The following is a 26,247-nucleotide window of genomic DNA, read 5'->3' on the forward strand; positions in this document are numbered from 1 at the left end:
GTTTTTAAATTCGCTGATTTTTTTTTTTTTTTCCTTCCACAGTGTCTAGCCTCCTATTAGGTCCATTTAGTGAATTTTTCACTTCAATTGTTTTTCATTTCTAGAATTTCTTTTTGGTTCCTATTTATATTTTCCATTTATCTGTTAAGATTTGCTGTTTGTTCTTTTATTTTGTCCATAATTTCCTTTATATTTTAAAAGATTTCTAATCTATTTTTTGTCTGCCAATTTCATTATTTCTGTCATTTCTGGGTCTATTAATGAGGTATTTTCTTCTTGAATACAGACCTCATTTTCCTGCTTCTTTGTGTGCCTAGTGATTTTTGATTGGATATGGGCGTTAAGAATGCTAGGCTGTTGAGCATCTGGGTTTTGTTGTCTTCCTTTTAAGAAGTGTTGAATTTTGTCCTGGTGGGCGGTTAGCTTACTTGTTGATCATCTTGATCCTTTGAGGTTTGTTACAGTCTCTGTTACGACAAGTGGAAGACTGCCTTTTATAGGGCCAGTATAGCTTTCCTCCTGAAGTGTGGATTTTCTGGCGTCTCTGTTGAATGTCTGTGGTGTTTGTCGGGGTTTCTCCACCCTAAGTGATTAGAACACTTACTGTCTCCCAGTCCGGGGCAAGTTCTAGTAGTTGTTCAGCTTTCAGCTCCCTGCCTGTTGCTCTTTGAGTGGCCTCATGGACCTTCGCCTGATGATTGTGCAGCTTAGTATTTGGCCACACAGTCAAGGGCATCCCCAGGTATAGATTAATGGAGCTCCTTCTCTGCATAACTCCCTTATTTCTACTGCCTGCCCCACAGATTCCAGCCAACTCGGTAGCCTTGAACTCTCATCTCTGTCTCCTCAGTTCAGCAAGACCACTGTGTTCTGTTTGGGCCCCCCTCCCTGCACTGTACTCTGGAAATTGTCTCCAGATAGAAAGCCAAGGTGATTGTGGGGCTCACCAAGTTTCCCTTTTCTCGGTGATCACTAGGCACACAAAGAAGTTGTTCTGTGTGGCCTATCGTCCAGTGTCTGAAAACAGATATTTCATCTGTCTTGACCAGTTGTGTAGTGGTTTGTTGTGAGTGAGGTAGTTCGGGACCAGGTGCTCTAAAATGGTCAGAGGTGGAAGTCTGATATTATAGGCTTTAAAGAGAAATATTTTTATCCCTATCCCATTGTTATTCTTAACAATTTAATGCACAGATTTACTTAACATCTCATATTGATAAACCCGAGCATTTGTTTAGGTCTCACATGAGCAATTTCATCCTGTTTGTAGACAATTGAATATGCTGTTTTGGCTAGTAGGTTAAAGTGTGTGTGTGTGTGTGTGTGTGTACACGTCCACATGCATTCTGTGGTGATTCATATTGGCCACTAACTAGAGGGTAATAAGAAATCAGTTCATTTGTTCTTAAAATTAGATAATTTATAGAATCATAACATAGTTTCACCTTAATGTATATTTATTTAACACCTGTGGAGGCAGGTACTGTCATATGTGCTTGGGATATAAAAGTGAGTAAGAGAAATTGACTGTCAGCAATAGATGTAGCCTGTGCTGTGATTAGACTGTTCTTTATTTCTGGCTCATGAGCCCCCATTTTATTTATTTATTTATTTATTTATTTTTATTTTTATTTTTATTTTTGGCTGTGTTGGGTCTTTGTTGCTGCGTGCGGGCTTTCTCTAGTTGCAGCGAGCGGGGGCTACTCTTCATTGCGGTGCACGGGCTTCTCATTGTGGTGGCTTCTCTTGTTGCGGAGCACGGGCTCTAGGTACACAGGCTTCAGTAGTTGGGGCGTGCGGGCTCTAGAGCGCAGGCTCAGTAGTTGTGGCACATGGGCTTCATTGCTCTGTGGCATGTGGGATCTTACCGGACAGGGCTCGAACCCATGTCCCCTGCATTGGCAGGCGGATTCTTAACCACTGTGCCACCAGGGAAGCCCCGAGCCCCCATTTTAAAAATACTTCTTTCATCCTTACCCCTTCAGCTTTCTCCCTCCCTTTTTGAACCATTTCTTCACGTTCTAAATATTCCTGTTGGATTCAGTTCATTCTTTCACTGAACAAATATTTATTGAATGCAGGCCACGTCCCAGGCACTGTTCTTAGTACTAATATCTTACTCGTGGACTTCCATTCAGTTACCCTCTTAATGTGTATTTTTCTTGCCAGCCATCATTAAAAGTGCAACTGGCTACTCCTTTAACGTTTTTCTTCTCTTTTGCTATGGGTATATCTTGTTGCTAGGGGCCTTGCAGGTTTCTTCCCACTTACGCTTGGTTGCCTTTCTGTCATTTCTTAGGGGATTCTGTCTCAGAAACTTGGCCTCATAAAAGTTTCTGCATTTGAATGTCTTAGTTTTAATTCACTTGAATTGTTTTCATTTATTTTTGTTCTTTAATATTGTTCTGTCTCTTTAAAATCTTAATGTGGATTAATACTGTCACAAGGATGGTCTCCTATCAGTATATTAATAAAAAAAAATTCAAGTTAGCTACAAGTGGCGCTACATGTGGGTCTTATTATATCAGAGATATAAATGATGGTTATTTTCACTCAGGGTCTTCTCCCAGGCTTTTTTTTTTTTTTTTTAAATTATTATTATTATTATTTTATTTATTTATTTATTTATTTACTTATGGCTGTGTTGGGTCTTCGTTTCTGTGTGAGGGCTTTCTCCAGTTGCAGCGAGCAGGGGCCACTCTTCATCGCGGTGCGCGGGCATCTCACTATAGCGGCCTCTCTTGTTGCGGAGCGCAGGCTCCAGACGCGCAGGCTCAGTAGTTGTGGCTCACGGGCCTAGTTGCTCCGTGGCATGTGGGATCTTCCCAGACCAGGGCTTGAACCCATGTCCCCTGCATTGGCAGGCAGATTCTCAACCACTGCGCCACCAGGGAAGCCCTCCCAGGCTTTTTTGTTTGGTATTTCCTCTGTGTCTACTTCTGCCTCTGTCTTGCCGTCTCTCAATCTCTGAGATCTGTTCATGGAATGTTTCTCTCTAGAATCAATGCTAATCTCTACTAGTGTTATGGTCTCTAGTTGTTAAAGTTTCTTTTTAGAACATAGTGAGGAAGCTGCTTCATTTTTTAATAAACTATTTACCAACAACATTTTTATGAACTTTTAAAATTTATGAAGATATGCTTATGGTAAAAAAGATCCATAGAGTTCAGAAGGATGTAAAAAATGAAGACAGGACCTTACATGCATACTTTTCTCCCAACTTGCCTTTTATACTATTTGGCAGCAATTTAAAATATTACATTGGAGTTGAACTCCAAGAAATGATTTTGAAGCAGAAACTAACACACCATTGTAAAGCAATTATACTCCAATAAAGATGTTAAAAAAAAAAGAAGATAATTTTGAATTAAGTTTTATAAGTTTATCATTAAATTAAAATATCTGCTATTGCGACATGTATTTATGATACATTCTTGGGCTAAAATATTATTTTTAATTTAGTTGAATAAGGGTTATATATAATATGGCAGATACAGGTTAAACCATATGAAATTGCTGTTTTGTAGGCCAAAGGAGGTCTAATATCAGCAATTTCATATAGTTCAACCTAATTCTTTATCATCATCTCTGTTATAGGATGAACGGAGTCTTTTTCCTCATTAACATTTAGATTTAAAAAGGAAGATGGAAACTTTAGAGAGAATAAAAACCATGGTGATTTGCTTAATTATAAAATCAGGTTGACAGGAAATTCCCATATTAGTTTGTCTTCTTGGAGCCTTATAATAGGAGAGGAGTGAATGAGTGAATACCTTAAATACTTTCTGGCATTGTGGGAGGAAACTAAACTTGAGTCTCTTTCTGGATTTAACACGGAGCAGTTGAACTAAGAAAGGAGACAGTGAGCATGTGGCAGACACCACCTATATACCAGGCCTTAGTGCTAGAAGCTTAATCTTTCTTTCACTTCGCTAAATAACTGGTAATGTTACTAAGTAGTTATAATAGATTTTATAGTAAACAGATGGTATAGTAAATAGCTTTAAAAAAAATCCCACAGGGACTTCCCTGGTGGTGCAGTGGTTAAGAATCTGCCTGCCAGTGCAGGGGACACAGGTTCAAGCCCTGGTCCTGGAAGATCCTACAGGCCACGGAGCAGCTAAGCCCCTGCGCCACAACTACTGAACCTCTGTGTCTGGACTACTGAAGCCCACTCGCCTAGAGCCCGTCCTCCACAACAAGAGAAGCCATGGCAGTGAGAAGCCCATGCACCACCACAAAGAGTAGCCTCCGCTCGCCGCAACTAGAGAAAGCCCACGCTCAGCAGCGAAGACCCAGTGCAGCCAAAAAAAAATCCCACAAGTGAAAAACTTAGTTATTTCTTGTTGACCCACATTTAGATTACCTACAGCAAATTTTAAAGGAAAATCAGATTCTTTGTCACCTACCATACCACTCTTAGGACGGGAATGTGTTTTAGTCTTTAAAAAAAAAAAAAACCCACAGACCCCAAAATTCGGAGGGAAAAGCCTTACGGTGTATTGTGTAGTCAGAACATAGCCTGTTTTTGGACTATCTGCTACTTGCATTAGTTGAAAGATAGCTTTCTTAAGATGAGCAGTTAAATTTTTTTAGATGTTATTCAGAGCAGCATTGGCATCATCTGGTGGCTTGTTAGACTCTCAAGCCCTACTCTAGATCTACTGAGTCAGTCTGCAGTTTTAACAAGATTCAAAGGCGATTTGTAAGCACGTTAAAGTTTGAGACTCACTGTTATAGATCGTGGGTGGCATTGTCACCCCCACAAAACAATGCCTTAGTTACCCCTCATTGAGTGCTTGTTGAATTTAGTGCATGTAATTGACTAGATCTAGATTCAGAAAATGAAACAAGTATTTTAGGAGGATAGTTGTAACAGTAATAATCAAGCAGCAGCTATCTAGTTCATTGTATTTCTTTCATGGCTGTCTGGATATCAAAAAGTTAGTGATCCGTCACCCAAAATGTATTCTTGAGTCTGATTCTACTCATGCTGGATGATTAGTCACTGTCTTGTGATCGTGTGCTTGTGGTGTGTGTGTGTGTGTACATACACAAGTCAACAGTAGTATACAAATTAAAGGAGTAATTAGGTTTTGGTGAGTCAAGGATATGTAATCCATATTGTAATGTATAAGATAACTTAAAAAAAAATAATCTGCATGCAAGGAGGGCGTATAAAGTTTAATCCAGCAGAAGGTAAGAAAGGAACATAAAACAGTTGGAATAAGTATAGAAAGGTTATTAGCGTTCATACATGAATTAAACCCAACTACATACTGTTTAACAAGAAACAAACCTAAAATATAAGGAAACAAAGGTTGAAAGTAAAAGGATGAACAAAAGACATACCGTGCGAAGATTAAGAGGTAGGCTTGGTGTAGTCATGCTAATGTCAGACAAGGTGAAAAGCATTATTGGAAAGAAACAGGGGCAGTTTATAATGATAAAAGGTCTTGTTCATCAGGAAGGTATAAAACCTTCCAATTTATGTAATTCAGTACATAACCTAAATGGGAGATTTTTAATATACCTCTCTGGCTAACCGAAGGAATAAGATAAGTACGGAAATAGAAAATACAAGTAAAAGAGGAATACTTAATAAAATTAATAAACCTTTGATTAGACTGGTCACAAAGAAGAAAAGAGAAGGACTTTTTAACCAGTCTTGGGTGAAGCGGCTGTTACTACAGTTATATCTACATTGATTGAAAAGCTTATAAGAGAGGATATTATGAAGAAGTTGATAACGATGCATTTGAAATTTAGACGAAGTAAATACTATTGGAAACATATAGCCTACCAAAATAGACACACCAGAAAATGTAAAATCTGAATAGTCATATTTAAGAAATTTAATTGAAAAACCTACCCACAAAGAAAACTGCACGTCCAGATGATGTCACCAGTGAATTTACTACAAAAGGATAATCATGACCAAATTGTATTCCAGGAATGCTGCAGTTGATTTAACATTCATAAACCAATCAGTGTATTTCACCACATTAACCAAATAAATAAGAAAACGCATGTCATTTCAGTGGAGCTCAGAAAAAGCATTTAATAAAATTCAGCATCAGTTCATGAGAAAATGGTTTTAGCAAACTGGGGCTAGAAGGGAACTTCGTTAACCTGATAGTGGTTATCAGTTAAATACCTAGAGCAACCACAATACTGGAGAAATATAGGAAGCTTTCCCTCTGAGATTGGGTATAAGACAGCAGAACCTGTACCTCCTCCTCTGATCACCACTGTACTGAAGGTGGCAGCAAGTAGAATAAGGCAAAGTGAAGAATAAAGATTGGGAAGGGGGGAAAAAAAGACTGTTCAAATGCCCAGTTGTGCTAGTAGCTACTTACTAAACAGTGCAGATAAATCCATCATTGCAGAACTTTCTGTTGGACAGCGCTGTTCCAGACAATGCAGTTTCAACCAAAATCCCAGCGTGCGTTTATTTGTCTTGGTGAATTTGATGAGCTAATTCTAAAACATAGACACAGAGAGGGCTAAGAATAGCCAAAACATTCTTGTAGAAGAAAAAAATTCTTTACTACATACTAAAACTTCTGAAGCTATCATAATTTAGACAATATTTGGTTCTTACACAAAGATGTAAGAAATCTACGTAAGTCTTTATCCAGCATAACAGAATAAAGAATCCAAAAACAGATCCAAGTATGTATGAGTATGTGATTTTTGATAAAGTTGACATTACAGGGCATTGGGGAAAGTTTCTTTTTAATAATTGGTTCTGGGTTAATTGGATGTCCATTTTGGGGGGAAATGAAACTTGATTGCTATCGAAAACACACAGAAATCAGATCCAAGAGCACTGCCCATCTTTAGATGTGAATGGTAAAACCCAACTTCTGGAAGATAACATAGAATTTCTTCATGACTTTGGTATAAAGGAAAGATTTCTTAAACAGACACCAAAAGTACTAATTTTAAACCAAAAGTTGGTAACATTAAGAGATTGTGTTCGTCAAAAAATACCATTAAGGGACTTCCCTAGTGGCGCAGTGGTTAAGAATCTGCCTGCCAATGCAGAGGACATGGGTTTGAGCCCTGATCCAGGAAGATCCCACATGCTGCAGAGCAACTAAGCCCGCGAGCCACAACTACTGAGCCCGTGAGCCACAACTGCTGAAGCCCGTGCTCTGCAACAAGAGAAGCCACCTCAATGAGAAGCCCCATGCACCGCAACGAAGAGTAGCCTCCGCTTGCTGCAACTAGAGAAAGCCCGTGCACTGCAATGAAGACCCAACGCAGCCAAAAAATAAATAAAATAAATTAGTTAATTTAAGAAATGACATTAAAGAGTGACAGTGTAAACCATCTATAACCAATAGGGGGCTTATATCCAAAATATGTTAAAAAATCTAATTTTCTTAGGTTTTAGATATTTGTAAGAAAAAGACTCTCTTGATAGAAAAATTGAAAAACAATCTGAATGGGCATTTCACCTAAGTGGATACCCAAGTGGCTGATAAATGAAAAGATGCTCATAGTCACAAGGAAAATACACATTAAAATCACAGTGGAGTACACACCTGCTGTAGTGGCTGAAATTAGAAATACTGATGATTCTAAGTGTTAGTGAAGGAATGGAGCGCAGGGAATTTTCATAAACTACTAGGGAAAAAATAGATTGATTAAACAAAAAACTGGGAAAAACCCAACAGAACAGCATCTCTGTATATACCGAAAATCACTTAAGAATCTTCCTAGTGGCAGTATGCATAATAGCTCTGAACTGGAAATAATCCCATGTCAATCAAAAGTAGGGTGGATAAAGTAATGGTAATGAACAAGCTACAGTTCATAAGCCTAACATTAAGCAAACAAATTCATTTATATAAAGTTAAAACTAATCTGTTTTTGGAGGTCAAGATACTAGTAACTTTTGGGGATGAGGGAGTTAGGTATTGATTGTGAGGGGTCATAGAGTGGTGGTGGGGGTTTTGGAATGATGGCAAGTTTTATTTTTCTTGTCCCACAGGTTCAATTGATGATAATTATTTAAGCTATATACTAATGACTTTTTTCTATATATTATAACAAACAAGTTTAAACACAATATATAATAATGACATTGATGATAGAAACAGAAGCTCGTGTTTCTTAAAAAGTGCATGTTATGTACCAGGTTCTATTCTGTATGTCAACTTTTGGTATCTTGTTTAAACTTGATAACAATCCTAAAGGAACAGGGTTAGTGTAATAATACCTCTGCTATAGGTAGGGAAACTAGAACCCAGAATGGTTAAGTCGTTTGTCATTCAGAGCCTTAGTCTTTTTACTATTTGAGTTATTTATAGATCAAGGACCCCAATTCTTTTCATATACATTTATATTTATATTCCTTCCCAGTCTTTTGTGTTTTTAACATGCAAATTTAACACACACACACAGACACACACACACACACAGACACACACCCACCCACCCACCCCCACCCCCAGTTATTTGACAGTTAGGTTTCCAATCTTTTGCTGTTGTAAATAACACCAAGATAAACATTCTTCCCTTACTATTTTTGTGCACATCATCTATTATTTCCTTAGGATAAATTTTTTTTTTCACGGAACAAAGTCGCTCTATGGAATTGGATTAACTGAATGTATTTTTTAATTATGAATAATGTTTAGAGAAGTTATCCCATCTGTCATCGTAGGAACATTGTACTTATCCAGCAGATATTTATGAATCATATACTCTGGGTCAGTTAAGGACCGCATGCTGTAATGGAGGGAGATAGAAGCTAAGGTCTAAAAGCAACGCTAAGTAGGGGGTGAAGACTTGAGATTTGCGCCTTAGAAAGGCCACTCTAGCCATCTTATTGAAGAAATGCGGAGTTGCACATGGGCAAAGTAAAGAGAGAGAGATCTATTAGGAATCTATTTTAGTCATCTAAGTGAGGCATGGGGTAATGGAAATGAAAAGAGGAGATTGTGTTTGAGCGTTCTGTGGGCAGTAGAATCAGTGAGATTGGGCTGCCATTTGCGCGAGGCCGTCTGGAGGAAAAGAACTCTAGCGTGACTCTCAGAGCTTTGATTCTGGTTGACTGGGTAGAAGACAGTGGCGTGGTGGCATTTGCTGTGTAGGATATAAAAGTGGAACTTACATTTTTTGGGGGGAATTGAACTTTGTTCTCGTTAGTTTGCAGAATCTGTGCAACATTCAGGTGGAGATTGTATGCTCCAGAAGAAGGGTACTCGCCCCATCTTCCTTCCCATCTACTGTACTGTGCATTACAGTACAGTAATTGCAGTTGATATTAAGCCATCTACTAATTGCCAGAGCCATTCTAAGTACTTTACATGTATTAAAGCACTTAACCTTCACCACAGCTGTTTGAGGTAGATACTATTATCATTATCAGGAAATTAGGTGTGCAAGGCCACACAGCTGGTAAGTGTGGAGCTGAAATTTCAAACTGCAGCAGCCTGGCTAAGAATCTGTGGTCTTCACTTTGGGGCCAGCGCTGTTGTGTGTTTCAAAACAAGCTGACTTTAGAAAAAGTACTCTGGTGCTGAACAGTGTGGTGTGTTGTGTGGTGAGAGTTTGCTGGTTTACTCAGGAAGACAGGCACATGTATTCTGGGCCAGTGTTGGTTGACCAGGGTTTTGTGCTTTGTTTTCTGGCTTTAGTCTGTGATTGCAAATTTGCAGATTTGGTCGAATATAAGAAGAAAAGTCTTTTTCTTTTCCTAAAGAAAAATTAACTTTTATTAGCTAGCTACCAAATACTTTTAGGACCAAAATGTTAATTTTCCATTTCTACTATGAAAATCATGACCATGGTCCCAGCCTACCTGTGGGATAATAATTGATTGTTCGTTTTTGTGACAAGCTTGCCTGGTCTAGGTTCTCTTAGGACTGTGTCAGAAGAGTCCAGAGGAATACAGCAGCCTGTGAATTTGTTTCCATGTATTGTGTGCTCAACTTTTAATTACCTGTGTCAGTGGTGAGCACCATTAGGACAAATTTTTCACCTGGTTTGGGAGATGCTAGGGCTATTGATTGCCGTACACCTGACAGGTACAAAGCAGCGTCTCAGCAGTTTTCCTTTGAATTGATTTCTAAAGAGCTGATCCATTGGACAGGCCCTTTGCAGGAATTCAGAGATTACTTTTGCAACTTATGATTCTCAATTGATGAAAATCTCATATGTAAAAATAAGTATGAAAGGTTATTTCCATTGCTTTACAAAAGGATTTGCTTAAGATTTTCTCTTAAAACAGACTTTTAGATATTCATTTTAATCACTATTATATTTTATACCATTTATTGTACAACAGTCGTGTTGAGTGTCATACCCTTGTTTGCAGTTTTAAAGGTTTTTAATATTATTGAACATCCTAAAGTCCTTATTTAAAGAACTATCAGATAAGTCAAAAGATACAAACATTAGGATATGAATGCATCCTTTAAACCTCACTTATTATCTTCTTGTAGGAGGAGAGACTTCAGCATGCAAACCTTCATCTGTTCGGCTTGCACCGTCATTTTCATTCCATGCTGCTGGCCTTCAGATGGCTGGACAGATGCCCCATTCACATCAGTACAGTGACCGTCGCCAGCCAAACATAAGTGACCAACAGGTTTCTGCCTTATCTTATTCTGACCAGATTCAGCAACCTCTAACTAACCAGGTAAGTTTATGAAGTATCAGAAATGATTTGTTGGAATGGTAATTTATTCATTAAAATGGTAAAATAGTAAATAGGCAGAATGCCTTAATGGTTTTCGGTTTACATGTCACATGGGATTCCGGGTTGACAGAATATGATATTAAGGAGTTTGCGTTTAAAAGTTTGTTGGTTTTTTTGGTTTGTTTTTTTGTTTTTTTTCTATGTATTTCACTTTAATTAGAAAAACACTTATAAACATAACCACATTCTCTCATTCTGCGATGGGGGAAAAGTTACTTCTAAAGAATATTAGTTAAAATAAAAAAACTTAAACCTTATTTTTATGGGAAGGCGATTAAGTAGAAAAATACAAGTTACAGGAAAACAAGTCAGATTCCATTACAGGAAACTTAAAGAGGTGATTTTACACTGTTATAAACTACTTTTAGTACACATTTATAAAAATAAATATGAAACTCCTTAAAGTTAAAAAGAAAAAAATGTAAATTAACCATGCTGCTCATTCTAATATTCAGACTAGAGATTCAGCAATTTTCTATAAGATGGATAGTGTAAAGTGAATAAATGCTGAAATCTCTTGATATACATACACATATGCATGTGTGTATGTGTGTGTATTTTTAATATCTTCCTGAATTAACTGCGTCCACTATGTTGATTTTTGATTTCAGGAGTTTTTTTTTTAACTAGCTGTAGTTGTGGTAAAATTTCTTTCTCCACTGAGACTGTGTGTGATGAGTGCTGAAAATGGCTGTTTTTCCATGTACTCAGGAATTTGGTTTGTCACTGTTTAGGTCTTTCAATATGAACAAAAACTTAGAAAATTTCAAAGTATTTATTATACTGGATTATTTGAAGGAAATGTGTTTTCTCTAATTCAATAATACCTGGTTTTAATGAGCTATTGGCTACAGTTAAGTAACATCATTATTTGAGGACACCCTTATATGTATTATAATAAGATCTTGTGAATAGTTGAACTGACTTTTACATTTATAAAATTATATAGCATGTGAATAACATTCACAGTTAAATAGTAAGATAAATTATGACAGGACATAAGAATTTGTTTTAGGCAGTAAATGGAGAAGTTGTATGTTTGAGAATTGGAGCAGTTGGTCAGAATTGGAAAGTGTTTAATTGTGTACCAGAAGAAAATTTTGTGGACATCCAAAAAGTAGTAATAGCACAGTCTTTGCACTGTACTTTTAAGAAACAAAGTATGTTTGGATTCATTTTCCCACTTGTTCAAGAGCAGCCTATCAGGTAGGGTGTCTGTTTTTAGTCTCTTTTTACAGCTGAAGGGACTGAGCTCCCATGTGTGACTTCTCCCAGTATGTAGGCAGTAGACTCTGGGGCCCAGCCCAGGCTTCTTTCTTCTTAGATACAGTGCTTTTTCAGTTCTAACACCTGGCATCTAAGGAAGGCTAGGAAAAAAATCCAGTCCTTTCAAGTTATTTTATGTTTGTATTATTGTAGTAGGTAATTTAGTTAGCAAAGTACCTATTTTTAGATACAACTAACATCTTATTTGAGGGTTATTTTCAAATAAGAGATAAGTTACTTAGTATTTCCATTGTAAGCTGTAAAATATTTTTAAAGATTCATATGATGTAAAAAGACTGTCTTTTAAGTAATAGTATTCAGCCAGATACTTCTGCCAAACTCCAGAAATTTTGGAACCTAATAAGGCAGTCAGATTAAAAGCTTACTTACAACTGAAGTGTAAAGCACTGAAACTGTGCACTGATGTGGCGTGGTCTGCCGGTCATAAGACATGGGCTCCAGGTCTTGACTCATCTGGTTGTGTGACTTGAGTCAGGTCACATGGACCCTTCTCTCTGTTCCTTGAATGTAAGATTGGGACCTTAGACTAGACCCTCCAGAAGAGTACTTTCTAGCTCTGAACTTCTGTAATTTCATTATTCAGTTTCCATAATCATCCTATCAGGCCTTTTAAGTAAGGTTTATTGTACAAGTAAATTGAAAGGAGATAACGTTTTATTTCTGGTAGTTAATCTTTCTTGTGTGAGTGTGTTTCATGTGAGTTTAAATACGGTTTTGTTCAAAAGATAAATGCAGTAAAAGTAAATGTAGAAAAGTATGATTGATGTTCAGAATGCTGAGTCTCTCTGGGCTGTTACAGTTTTCACAGTACCTTTCATGGTTCTTAAGCTATGTACTCTGGAGATGTGTTACATATGCTCTTCAGCTTTATTAATAGCTCTCAAAATAGCAAGAATGGCAGGACATGGTGTTTCTCATTCTCCACTATATATATGAAAATATGAGGTAAACATAAATAAAATGGGTGGAATAGGTATCATTAAACTAGAAAACAATTTTTAAATAAAGTCCTGGTACTTAACACTATGGAATCTTTTCAAGAAAAAAAGATTGTTTTAGCTCTTGTAACTTCTCTAAGCAGGAGGTGTGAACTACTGCCTTTTTTTTTTTTTTCCTTTTCTTTCTCTTTCTTTTTTTTTGGCTTTGTGATCTGTGTCATCATCACACAGAAAGGTCAAGAGATAGGAGCGTTGGGGATGTGACTTTTTTTGGCTCCCGGAGCCTTAAGGCTGAGGCGGCAGGAGAATAGCTCAACAACTTTGCCTTTTCAGCGAGGGCGTTGGGGGCGGTGTGGAGGCCGTGGTGGGACTGGCTACCTGCAGTGGCTCAGGGAGCCCCTGGGTCCTCTGAACACTGTGGGACTTCTGCCCAGCTGCAGAAGGGAAGGAGGGAGCTTGCTACATTACATTCTCCTGACTGTGTGACCATAAGAAGTTGGAAGTGGACAAAGCGTCAAATGCTTAGGGCTGGCTTGAGTCTTAGTATGTAGATTTGTAACTGAGTGTGTATTTGGACAAGTTAATTTTCTAACTCTGGATTGGTGCTTATGGCACCACAATAATGAAAAACAGAAAGTTTGGTTACCTAACATGAAATCACAATGAAAGTTTGTGAAGGAAGAGTTGTTTGGTTTGTCGAAATTAATTTGTTCTTTCCATATATTTTGAGTGCCTAGCCTGCACAAGGCACTATTTGAAGCACTGAAATACAGCCTGATCTAAAGGCCAGTTTTTTGTGGGTAGAATTCATCTGGTTTATATATACAGATGCCCCTGAAATAGTAACTTCTGTTGCCAGAAGAATATAAGAAAAGTGATGTATTTAGAATTAGCTAATTGATTTGGCCTTTTAGGCAGCTTGGCCAATTGTGGAAGAGGTTAGCAATATTGTGTGACATGCCAAGACCATAGCACACACTCATTTATTGAGTGCAGAAAAAGATTGTCAGTCAAAATTACGTTCATATCCAATTTCATGCATGTCCTATATACATTTAATTTTTTTTTTTTTGATTGTGGGATTTTGGTGTTTTAAGAGAGCATAATTACTCATGGAAAGATGTAGTCACTAGTCACATTTTTTCCAGTGTTTGAAGTACCCGTGGAATTGTAAGTGGGCAAGTTAAAAAAAGCATATTTACAGTTTTGAACATAATTAATTTTAATAAATGCATATGTTTATTTTATTGGTATTTATTATGCATGACTCAATTATTTTGTCCAACAAATAGCCTAAAAATGATTCAACAAGAGGATAGACTAGAGACCTAAAATTAACAGGGAGCTCCTGGCCCAGAGCTGTGGTTCAGAGCATAGGCTTAGGTGGGAGACTGCCTCAGTTCTCATCTCTGTTATTTACTGGCTCTAGGACCTTGGTCAAGTAAACTTTACATCCGAGACTCAGATTTCTCATTTGTAAAATAGTGACAGGAACTTACCTTCCTTATTCTCATGAGATTGTTGAGAATTACATGAGAGAGTAAAAATCTGCATACTCAAAGCATAGTGTATAGCAAATATTTGCTGCTATAATTATTATTTTATTATTCACTACTTAAGTAATTCAGTTGTTTCTAACAATAGTTATACTTTCTATCAACTCTTGTGACAAAGGTAAAGAAGTATTTCACTGGTTCAGATTTCGTGAAACCTCACAGTGAGGCTACACTCCAGTAGTCCAAGAAGGGTCTTGCCAAGTACGTTACCTGCTTGAAAACAGTCAGGGTCTTAAAAAATAAAAAAAGGAAATACATTAAGGGAAACCTCTTTCATTACCTTAAATGCTTACAGCATTCATTCACATAAAAGTATTTGACATGCTTATTACTGATATTGTCTATTCATTAAATTAAGTCTCCAAGGACAGGTATAAGAACCAAATATTCTGTGAACCTAACTGTACCTGTTCATATTTAGAAAAATAAAACTATATATATTTAATAAATTAATTCAGATGATCTTATTGTCTTACTATATTTTCAGACAAATAGTTATAATCATTGAAGGTTTTTTTCCCCTTAAACCTTATTTGGAACTTTAAGAAGGAGAGGATCATGGGAAGAGGTAATAATTATTAACTTAATACAGTAATTCAGTGAACTTACCATCCGGATAACAACTTTTTAGAGTTTGAGTATAGATTCAGAAGAAACTAATGTTAATACCGGTTTAAGAGAAAGTGCAGGGTCAGAACAGTTCTCGGAGCTGAGTTGCTATTCCCAGGTTATAATCCTCAAATTTGGCTCAAATTTCCACTTCTTTCATAGAACAAAGAGAGAGAGAGAGTACCAGCTAGGTAACTGCTATGATCACACCATCTTTTCATGCCACAGGGATGGGGATTCTTTTCTGTTCTGTCCTTACAACCCTTCTGTCTTCTTTTTTTGTTACTGTGGGTTAACTTGGTTAATTTTCCCAAGATTCCAGACATTTCTCTGAGGCCTTAGTATGATGTCTTTTCTGGCTCTCTGCCCCTCAGATTGACTGACCACAGTGCCTTTGGAAGGGGCTGCATCAGCGGCTTCTGGCTCAGTTGTTTTGCTGGTGTAAATGTCTGCAGGAGAGCTAGACAGGAGCCCAAGGATGACTAGCGGTAGTGACTGAAGGTACCTTGATGTCATTAATTGGTTTTGAGGATCTGTTGGTTGCGAGAAGCCCTTCTGGGAACTCCTTTGCTGAGGCTTGAGGAGTGGGGCGAGAACAGCCATCCAGGATCATTAGTGTGCTAGTTGCAGCATCCTGGGCGTATTTATGTTTGGAGGACGTTTGTTTCCTGCTTTATCCCCCCTCTAGCAGGAAGCTCACAGTTGAACTCTGACTGCTTACTGACGATGAAAGAGACGTGGGTTAGTTTCGGGGTGGGAGTATGGTTGAAATGAGTTTTTTAAAAGAAAGTTTCATTAGCTTTAAGGTGTTCTCCGGAACTTATTTGTGGTCAGCTCCTAGTGTAATCATAGGTAGGGATATTGGTACTATGGCTTCACTTGTTTATTCAACAAATATTTATTAAATACCTACTGTGTTTCAGGCACTATGCCTGCTCTGTTTTAGGCAAAGGGAATACAACATTGAAGAAAAGAATCCCTGCCCCATATGGAGTTTTCCTTGTAGTGGAAGGAGAAGGAGAAAAAACTAAACCCAGTAAATGAGTAAATGTATACCAGTATGTCAGGTGCTGAAAAGTGCTGCTGGCTGGGGGCACAGGGAATGTGGAGGGTGAGGTCGGATGTGTTAAGGTGGAGGGCATGTTTTACTCAGTCATGTGAAAGAAGTGAGTGAAGATTTCAGCCTTGCTTACAGGCAGGTGCTGGTCAGAGGGCAGGGTCTGGGGGTGTTAGGAACTGCAGTTCTGCAGCACCAAGCTCCATCTCTGCTCCATGAGCAGCTTGCTTCATGGTGCCAACTGGGTCTTAAACTCCTGTATTAGGAAGCTGGAAAGGTAGGTTAGTCTTCATCTGCCTGTTGTGAACCAAGTCAGGCTTTAGGAATAATTTAGAAGACATTTTTCCTTAGGCTAACTGTATGGTGGAGAAGCCCTCTTGGGCAGCATCATGCATGTCTCCTGGACCAGGGGTATATCTGTAATCCTCTTGTTGAATTTGGGGAGCAAAATTGAAGGCTTGGTAACTGGGCATATTATCTTCTAATTTCGTTTATTTGTTCCAGTGGTTGTCTTCAGTGGATTCCGGATGAAAGAGATGACCGAGAGAGCATGTATATTATTCTAACGTAGATGTCTTTTTTTTTTTAAATACGTATACACAGGTTACAGAAGAGGGAATTCATACCAGTACAGTATAGTTAAAGTGCTAGTCTTTTCTGTCTATTTAAGGTGATGCCTGATATTGTCATGTTACAGAGGCGGATGCCCCAAACCTTCCGTGATCCAGCTACTGCTCCCCTGAGAAAACTTTCTGTTGACTTGATCAAAACATATAAGCATATTAATGAGGTAAGACTATTGATTTGTTATAACAGCATCTATTTTGCAATAGAGCAGGGAAAAAAAGTTATTTTGTAGCATATTTAAACATACTAAAATTATTTTTAACTCCCAAGGATTGTCATATTGATGATTATCATGAAGACTGGTAAGTTAGTGATTTATAGATAATAAAATTATAATTGTGTAAAACAAATAAGATATATTAACAAGGACTGCAAAAAGTTAAGATAATTGTGGATAACTTCCCCTCTTTTTAAAGTTATATTTAATATATGCTGAGTTGTCATTTCTATAATAACCTCGTCTCCAAAACTTCAGGGGAAAGGAAGGCAATAATGATAATATAAAAGTATGAAAATGTTACAGAATTTTGCTTAAATTTTTACATATCTGTTTCTACTTTTACCATGGATGTCAGGAAGCTCTGAGATGTATTTAATGCCCAGTTAACAGGCATTTGGTCTAGTCTATCTGATCTATCTATATTTATGTGGTTTAAAGTTTTCTTTTTAAATTAATGTGTGTTCTTTTAATCTGTATCTTTTTCATTGTAAGATATCTGAAAGCCTTTTTGGTGGAAGTAAGTAGGATAAAAAACATGGACAGCCCTTTGAATTACTCACCTTTCAACTTGACTCTGCTTTCAAAAATTATTTTTCTGGTGTCTTAGACCTTTGGCTTGGTTGTTACTTGCTTCTAACCCCAACTCTAGCTCTGTAATGAATTATTAAATGAGCTTTTTTGGAGAAGTGTGGACACGCCTGTGCTTTCTTTCCTCTTCCAGTGGGGCCCTACATCCTTTCACATTAAAGACTTATCTTCTACCAGCTTTAGAGCCATTTAACTAAAAAGATGTTCTTATGTGTGTATAAATTTTATAGCAGTTTGATGCTGTTTAATGCCAGTATTATATTATTGTGGCAATGTGGCAGGATAAAATTGAAGTGAACTCAATGAGGAACATTTCTAAATTGGATTTTGTATGCAATTTATATGTTATAAAAGAGGCACCAAACTAACTTTTGATCATCTGAAAATATCTGATAAATTGTTGTTAACAATTGATTAATGTCAGTTTGTTAATATCTGATAAATCGTTAAGCTGTTAACAGTAGCTTTGTTAAAGCTTGTTTTTAACTGTTTTGCCACCTTGTAAACTAGTTTTTCTGATGTTGCTCTGTGCAGTGTAATTTATAATTTCCTCAAAGTTAGTTACCAATTACCTGGACTGTTGCCTAGTCCACCTATTATTTTTTACTAGTCTTAGAGACTATTTTATAAGAAAAACAGATATAAGGAAAATAACTCAATCTGTGACCAGCCACAAGGTTTACGACCTTTTGTGTGGGGGGAGGGGCATGGCTGTTTTTCATTAATATGTTATTACAGGCTTCAGAACTAGGCGTGTCTCAGGCCCTTTTTATATTAGCAACACATCAGTTCATATATTATACATTTAAACTTTCATTTTTAAAATCTTTTGCTTTAGGATCAAATATAAAATTGGGATTGACTAGAAGGGGGCATGATGGAACTCGAAATATAAGGAGGATGAAAATGTTCTTTATTTCGTTTAGCATATGTTGATTACATCAGCATATACATTTTCTCCAAAGTCCTTCATATTATACACTCTTTTTTTTTTGAATTTTATTTTTTTATACAGCAGGTTCTTATTAGTCATCCATTTTATACACATCAGTGTATACATGTCAATCCCAATCGCCCAATTCATCCCACCACCACCCCCGCCCCCCCATCCCCCCCCCCCCCCCCCGTCGCTTCCCCCCCTTGGTGTCCATACGTTTGTTCTCTACCTCTGTGTCTCAGTTTCTGCCCTGCAAACTGGTTCATCTGTACCATTTTTCTAGGTTCCACAAATATGCGTTAACATACAGTATTTGTTTTTCTCTTTCTGACTTACTTCACTCTGCGTGACAGTCTCTGGGTCCATCCACGTCCCTACAAATGACCCAATTTCGTTCCTTTTTATGGCTGAGTAATATTCCACTGTATATATGTGCCACGTCTTCTTTATCCATTCGTCTGTCGATGGGCATTTAGGTTGCTTCCATGACCTGGCTATTGTAAATAATGCTGCAATGAACATTGGGGTGCATGTGTCTTTTTGAATTATGGTTTTCTCTGGGTATATGCCCAGTAGTGGGATTGCTGGGTCATATGGTAATTCTATTTTTAGTTTTTAAAGGAACCTCCATACTGTCCTCCATAGTGGCTGTATCAATTTACATTCCCACCAACAGTGCAAGAGGGTTCCCTTTTCTCCACACCCTCTCCAGCATTTGCTGTTTGTAGATTTTCTGATGATGGCCATTTTGATGATGGTGGGAGGTGATACCTCATTGTGGTTTTGATTTGCATTTCTCTAAGATCTATACCATCTCACTGTATATAAATTATACCTTAGTTTAGACAATAAATATAAATCAGGTCCTGTTACCCTTCTTGAACGGGAGACTTTGGCGTGGTCACTTAACATCTCCTATTTAAAAAAATGTATAAACAGTGTAACTCTGAAGTGAATTTTACTGTAGATATTTTTCATTTGTTATATATCAGTGTTATTCTGTAACTCCAATAGCAGCTATAGAAAATTCTTTATTTCATTTTTGTGTGTGTTATAAAGAATAAAAATTAATCAGTTTCCTACTGATAGCAGATGTGTCTTGTATGTACTCGATATATGGTGCCCTCACTGCTCCCCGTCCCCAATGATTTTTAATTGCACAGCTAACACTGTATTTTCTCATTTCAGGTTTACTATGCAAAAAAGAAGCGAAGACACCAGCAGGGCCAGGGAGACGATTCTAGTCATAAGAAGGAGCGGAAGGTTTACAATGATGGTTATGATGATGATAACTATGATTATATCGTAAAAAACGGAGAGAAGTGGATGGATCGCTACGAAATTGACTCCTTGATAGGCAAAGGTTCCTTCGGACAGGTAATTTAGTGGAAGATGCTGAATTTCCTAAATTAGAAAGAACGTCTTAGTGAATCATGTTACTATATCCTTTTCTCAGTAGTACACTTTTGATATTTGTAGATAGATCTAAACAACGGATATGTAAGTATTTGGATTATTATAGTTTTCTCTAAAGGTAAGAAAACTGCATCAGCTATAAAAACTCCATTAGACTTTTTAAAAAAAAAACTTTCTGTAGCTATCAAGTAGTTATTTTACTAATACTAAGTGGTTGATTTTAATCACTAATAGACAGTATTGCCTCTTTCATATGGGGTTTTTAGTCTCTGGGTGGTTCTTCGTTATGTATGATAGAGATAATTACCTTCCTGTCTGATATTCCTCCTCAAAGAGAAAAAAATTACCATTTTCAGCTGGCACAGCGGGTGTCCTCTCGCTTCTTTGGAGACTTGGGACACCAGGGGCTGTGCCCTAAGTTTGTCCTCAGCTCCTCTTCTAGCTCCATCAGGCCTCTAAGTGGGCAGAGGGTCTCCAGGGTCTCCTCTTAAGTCCTCACGGCATCAGCGTTGCTAATATTGTGATTGGCATTGTTCCGATGGTGGGATTGTTCAGACTGCTTCTACCCGGAAGAGTGAGGGAGGAACTCCAGTGGACCTGTTTTTTCTCTTCGTTCCTAGCCTCTTCTCTCCACCCACAGCTCTCTTCTCCTCACTTGCCCCCCCTATCCCAGTACAAAGCACAAACCCTAACTACATTAGCCTCTTACATCAGCTGCGCCCAGACCAAGAGCTGTCAGACCTTCCTCCTTGCACTTTTAAAAAGCTTTTCTCAGGGGCTTCCCTGGTGGCGCAGTGGTTGAGAATCTGCCTGCCAGTGCAGGGGACACGAGTTCGAGCCCTGGTCTGGGAAGATCCCACATGCCGCGGAGCAGCTGGGCCCGTGAGCCACAACTACTGAGCCTGCGCGTCTGGAGCCTGTGCTCCGCAACAAGAGAGGCCGCGATAGTGAGAGGCCCACGCACCGCGATGAAGAGCAGCCCCCACTTGCCGCAACTAGAGAAAGCCCTCGCACAGAAACGAAGACCGAACACAGCCAAAAATAATTTTTAAAAAAGTAAATTAATAAACACTTGACATATTAAAAAAAAAAAAGCTTTTCTCTGGCTGTGGATCCCCCAGCTGTTCCCACGTATAAATCTCCCTATCTTATCTCATCAAGTCACAGAGCCTTTTTGTTTGAGGTATGATTTACTGTTAATCCCAGCCTCCTTTGCCTTGTAGCTTTTGTGCTGCGAGTCAGTTACTATAATAACTTGTGATCCAAATACTTCTTTTGACTTGGACAATATTTTGGATTTTGGAGGTTGTTTTTGTTTTTTCTAAAACTATGGAACCTGCGTACTCTTACTTACCTTTCCTGCCCTGAGAGAAAGCAAAGTATGCCTCTTTTCAACCTGTGAGGAAAAATTCATCATGTGTCAGTCTTAATCACGCTTAGGACAAAAAGTATACTACAGGCCATTAGCAGCTACAGCTCTAGACCCAGACAGATCAAGCTGTTAAACCTATAGGGAAATACGAGCAAGCTTCTTAGAAGACCCCTAACTCTGGTGTGGCTCTACCAGGCCCTGGTGTCCCATGTATAATATGTCTGCCCCTGTCCGTGATTTCACAGAATTTTTGTAATTATACGTAATTCAGGGCCTTTCCCCTTGATTTGTAACCTCTTTTTCTCCTGAGTCAGGGGATTCTCAGTGTGTGGGGAGTCCCTCTTTAAGAAAGTATTACTTTTTGTCAGAAGCAGCTTCTGCTTCTCTTTCAGAGCTAATTTTAAGGAAAGGCAGTTCTGAGGCCTACCTCTTAAGTAAGGCTACGAACACCCTGGATAGAGTGTCATCTCCACCTTCAAAATTACACTAACGTTTAGGCAGTTGCTCTCAGCAGGACACCTTTCAAACTTCTGTGATGTCCACCATGAAAACTGGCTATACAGCCTGTTCTCTAAACTTAGTTTTCCTTAAATACTCAGTCTTTGAGCTCACTGTGATGTTTCCCCCTCCCCTTTAATTTTCTCATACTCTGACTCCTAAGAGCAAGTCAGCATAGTAAACCTGTGAAAACATAGGCCTATTTGACATCAAAATCCATTTTACCAGATCAGACTGGTAAAAGGAAAAGCCTTTTTCCTAGGCTGAGGTGTGTTCAGGGTCAGGACCTGTCACTCACCAAATAAAGTCTTCCTTACCGACTTGGTCAGACTTCCTCTAAATTCTCTGCCAGATCCTTGTCAAAGAAGCGGCTCCTTCATTTCTTAAGCCAATGGTCATCAATCCTGATTGCACATTGAAATTTTCCAGGGAGCTTTGGGGATTGAGGGTGGGGTGGGGAGGGGAGGATGGATACTTAGGCTCCAACCAATTAAATCAGAATCTCTGTGACTGGATTCTGGGCATTGGTATTTTTGAAAACAGCCTACTGAATGTGTGATATTCAGGGTTGCAAATCATTGCTTTAGCATTGAGCAAGTGAACTATTTGCTAAGTCAGTAAATAGCTGAGTCCATGTTAGTGGCCTTTGTCCTGGAGACCATTAGGATCTGGGCACTGAACTGCAACTCTTGGTACAGTCAATATGGTCAGTGAAACAGAAGAATATCAGAAGCACTTGGTCAGATGTTTACATGGGTCGCCTCTGATTTAAAAGACAATAGATAGTATTTTTTTAGAATTGGGTGAAACCAGAGATACTGCACTTTTCATTCCAAGTTTGATTTCAGCTGAACGATTTATGATCTGTGATTGACAATAACCTTGACTGATGTGATCTTGGACCATGCGTTCCATTCTCTTCCTCTAATCCAGTGGTACTCAGCCAACACATTGGAATCACTTGGAGTTCTACCTGCATCTCTGTACTTTCTGAATATGCTAGAAAATGTATCTAAAACTATTATCTATTCAGACTATATGTAATATTATAAATATAATAATATTTAATCACTTATAGCAGTTTCTGATTTGTAGAGATATAGTTTTATCTGTGTATTTCCTAATTTTTGTATAAATTTATTAGTAGTGTGAAACTTGTTTTAAATGAGTAAAATTTTAAATGAGAGGTGTGCATGGTGATTTGCACATGAATGTTTCAGTTTCCTTCTCTTTTTAAAACTCAAAATCCCCTAATTATGACATTTTAAACTTTTTTCCTGGTTATTTGTTTTTGATATTTTTTTTATTGAATAAGTGTAAACTAATTCTTCTGGTATATGCCTAAGTTTTTACCTATGAAAATCTAAGTTAAATTTAGGAAGTTATCTACATTTTTCAGATGACTTACAACCTTTTAAGTATCTCACACATATGCTTGGGTTTTAAACCAGGTTTTTCTCTTATTAAAAGAATAGTTAGAAGAATTGTTTTATAATGTTATTTAGTAAGAAAGGTAAAAAAACCCCAAAGCACTTGTCAAGATTCATAATTTATTTCTGAAGGAGGAAAATAGTTAATCTGATTTTAAGAAAGTTATCTATTTTGTGGATGTTTAGAAATACTGTAAGGATGCAAAAGAAATCCATTTGAAAAATGACTTTAAGTGACAATAAAGTAGTAAATGGATGCTATCGAATGGAAACGAACAGGATCTCTTTTAATTAGGAAGGTCAGAAAAAGGGTAATTAGATAAATGTACAATTAAGGTGAACTGTAAACTGTTGTTAAATTGTTCATTAATGAAATAGGTATCATTTATCTTTTTTCTCTTTTAGGTTGTAAAGGCATATGATCGTGTGGAGCAAGAATGGGTTGCCATTAAAATAATAAAGAACAAGAAGGCTTTTCTGAATCAAGCCCAGATAGAAGTGCGACTTCTTGAGCTCATGAACAAACATGACACTGAAATGAAATACTACATAGGTAAACAAACAAACAGGCAAACAAAGCAGTGTGCCCTAACCCAGACCACAAATTTGAGTTAATTGTTATTTTTGTATGAAAATATGTTGATTTTATCTTAAAGTGATTGGGTAAACATTCAGTTATTTCTGTTGGAGGGCATAGATTTATATATGTTACTTGATCTGGCAGTAATATTTTAAATCTCTGGGAATGTGCATTCTAGGTGGTATATAGTATAAAAACAAATGGGAATAGTGTCTTTTTGGGTTTTTTTGTTTGTTTTTTTCTTTTTGTTTGTTTTTTGAAACAAGCGTCATTTGTTTGCTTTAATGGTGCATGTTTATCTAGAGAGTCCACTTTGTGTTAACTTTAACCATTTCTAATATAGCTCAGAAATTAGAAGTGAGCTAATATGTTGTTAATGGTTACAGAACCATTTTTGGAATGTCTGAGCCAAGATCTCAGGTTCTTCCTCGAGAAATAATAGCCAACATTTCTTGAACTCCTACCATATTCCTTGTGCTTTTCTTCCATCATCTGTAATCATAGCAGTCCTGAAAGGAAGGTGGTAAATCCTTATATTACAGGTAGTTTGTACAAAGAGTAACATACCCAAGGTTCTAGGGCTCTTGGAGCTAGGGTCTGAACCTACCTCTGCCTAACTCCAGAGCTTGTGTTTATTTCATTGTCATATGGTGTTTCTTCTGAATACAAAAAGAGGAGACAGAAGAATTATGAAAATAGTGAAGTCTAGGGCCAATTGATATATGGATAAAACATCTTCTGATTATACGTTCTTTAATACTATTCTTAATCAAATCTAAGACACCATAATTTTATGTGCCACCAAGAAACAAATTGCTGCCACCTGTAAAAACAAGATGATGTCAATTTTAAGATAGAGACCTTAGGATCAATTAATTACAGACTTTTTTATAGGCATGTATTAGCAACTCACATTCATAAATGCTAACTTTACCTGAAAAACATATGAGGTTAAGTTTTATTAGCAAACTCCTTTTTAAGAAATGAGGGGAGGGCTTCTCTGATGGCACAGTGGTTGAGAATCCGCCTGCCACTGCAGGGGACCCGGCTTCGAGCCCTGGTCCGGGAAGATCCCACATGCCGCGGAGCAACTAAGGCCGTGCGCCAAAACTACTGAGCCTGTGCTCTAGAGCCCGCGAGTCACAACTACTGAGCCCGCATGCTGCAACTGCTGAAGCACGTGCGCCTAGGGCCCGTGCTGTGCAGCAAGAGAAGCCACAGTAATGAGAAGCCCGTGCATCGCAACGAAGGGTAGCCCCTGCTCTCCACAACTAGAGAAATCCCGTGCGCAGCAACGAAGACCCAACACAGCCAAAAATAAATAAAATAAATAAATTTATTTAAAAAAAAATAAAAAGAAATGAAGGGAGGGCAGCATTATGGTTCTTTAGTCCCCCCAAAATAACAGAAACAAAAAAATTGATGTTTAAAGGTGTAAGGTTCACATATTCAGATTAGATTTTATTTATGAAACACCCTTCATTCCTCATTGTTGCAATAAAATGAGCTTATACTATTAATTTTTCTTCCTTAGTGCCTTCTCTGTTAGATATCTGATATAACCCACAGTAATAACATTTGTATTTCAAGTCTTTTCACACTGCATGTTTCATAGTGCATGTTTGCTGTTTACTTTCAGTTACAACTTAGTGTAAGGTGAGCACATTTCCATTCAAGGGGCTTAGGAGGCCAAGAAGGACATTCTAAGGATGCTTGACTTACAGTCTCTAAACATACCTCCCTTTTTCTTCTTTCTCACTCTTGTGTGTTTTATTTTGAATTTTTCTTAAGTAGTAGAGAAAATGTTGATAGCATTACTATAACAATTTATTTCTGCCTTGTTGAAAGAAAACACTAAATGTTAGCTACTTGGTTATGTTATAATAATGGCTGTCATTTTTATTTTTAATAAACTGACTTTAATGATCATTAATTGGCATCAGTTATTACAGATATTCTTTTGGATGAGTTTTTTTTTTTTTAAAGGTTCTTATTTAGGAAGAAGGTGAATTCATGCACAGTGTCTTAAGAAACTGAGTTTTCTATATTGGAAAGCAAGCAAAAAGAACTTTAGATTTAGACACAGCCATGGCAGTAGAGTTGATACGTTAAACTTAAGGTGTCTGGAAGTTGTATTGCTCTTTTATAACGTAAATAACTTAATTTTGAAGTGATTTGATCAATATAATTTAGTCTCATGACTTGTATAGTCTTTAAGTCTTTGAACTTCTAAAAACTCTTACTTTTTTACCACATAGCATAATTTCTTATCTGGATTATTTGGTACCTGCCATGGTCTAGTTAAAAGAACATTCAGTTTAAGTGTAGAACAAAGTCTTGCCAACCGTCCGTTCTCCTCAAAGTTCAGTTTAAAAAAACTGAACGTATATACTTGTGTTTGAGCTTTCTTTGACAATG

At 37.6% G+C, this 26,247-nt stretch overlaps 1 protein-coding gene across 6 annotated transcripts in view; it reads left to right on the forward strand.

The window, feature by feature from the left end:
* The window catches only part of DYRK1A (dual specificity tyrosine phosphorylation regulated kinase 1A), a 142,788-nt gene that overhangs the window by 91,548 nt on the left and 24,993 nt on the right, over positions 1–26,247 (forward strand). For 5 of the 6 annotated variants that reach the window (XM_059921540.1, XM_059921541.1, XM_059921543.1 and 2 more), the window contains 4 exons: positions 10,458–10,654; positions 16,832–16,951; positions 19,722–19,910; positions 23,655–23,802. In XM_059921540.1, coding sequence (XP_059777523.1) covers positions 10,458–10,654; positions 16,832–16,951; positions 19,722–19,910; positions 23,655–23,802 — 654 coding nt within the window. The remainder of the gene's footprint in view (positions 1–10,457; positions 10,655–16,831; positions 16,952–19,721; positions 19,911–23,654; positions 23,803–26,247) is intronic. The other variant, XM_059921542.1, reaches the window with a different exon arrangement.

Source organism: Balaenoptera ricei, chromosome 4 (genome assembly GCF_028023285.1).
Source record: "Balaenoptera ricei isolate mBalRic1 chromosome 4, mBalRic1.hap2, whole genome shotgun sequence".
NCBI lineage: Eukaryota > Metazoa > Chordata > Mammalia > Artiodactyla > Balaenopteridae > Balaenoptera > Balaenoptera ricei.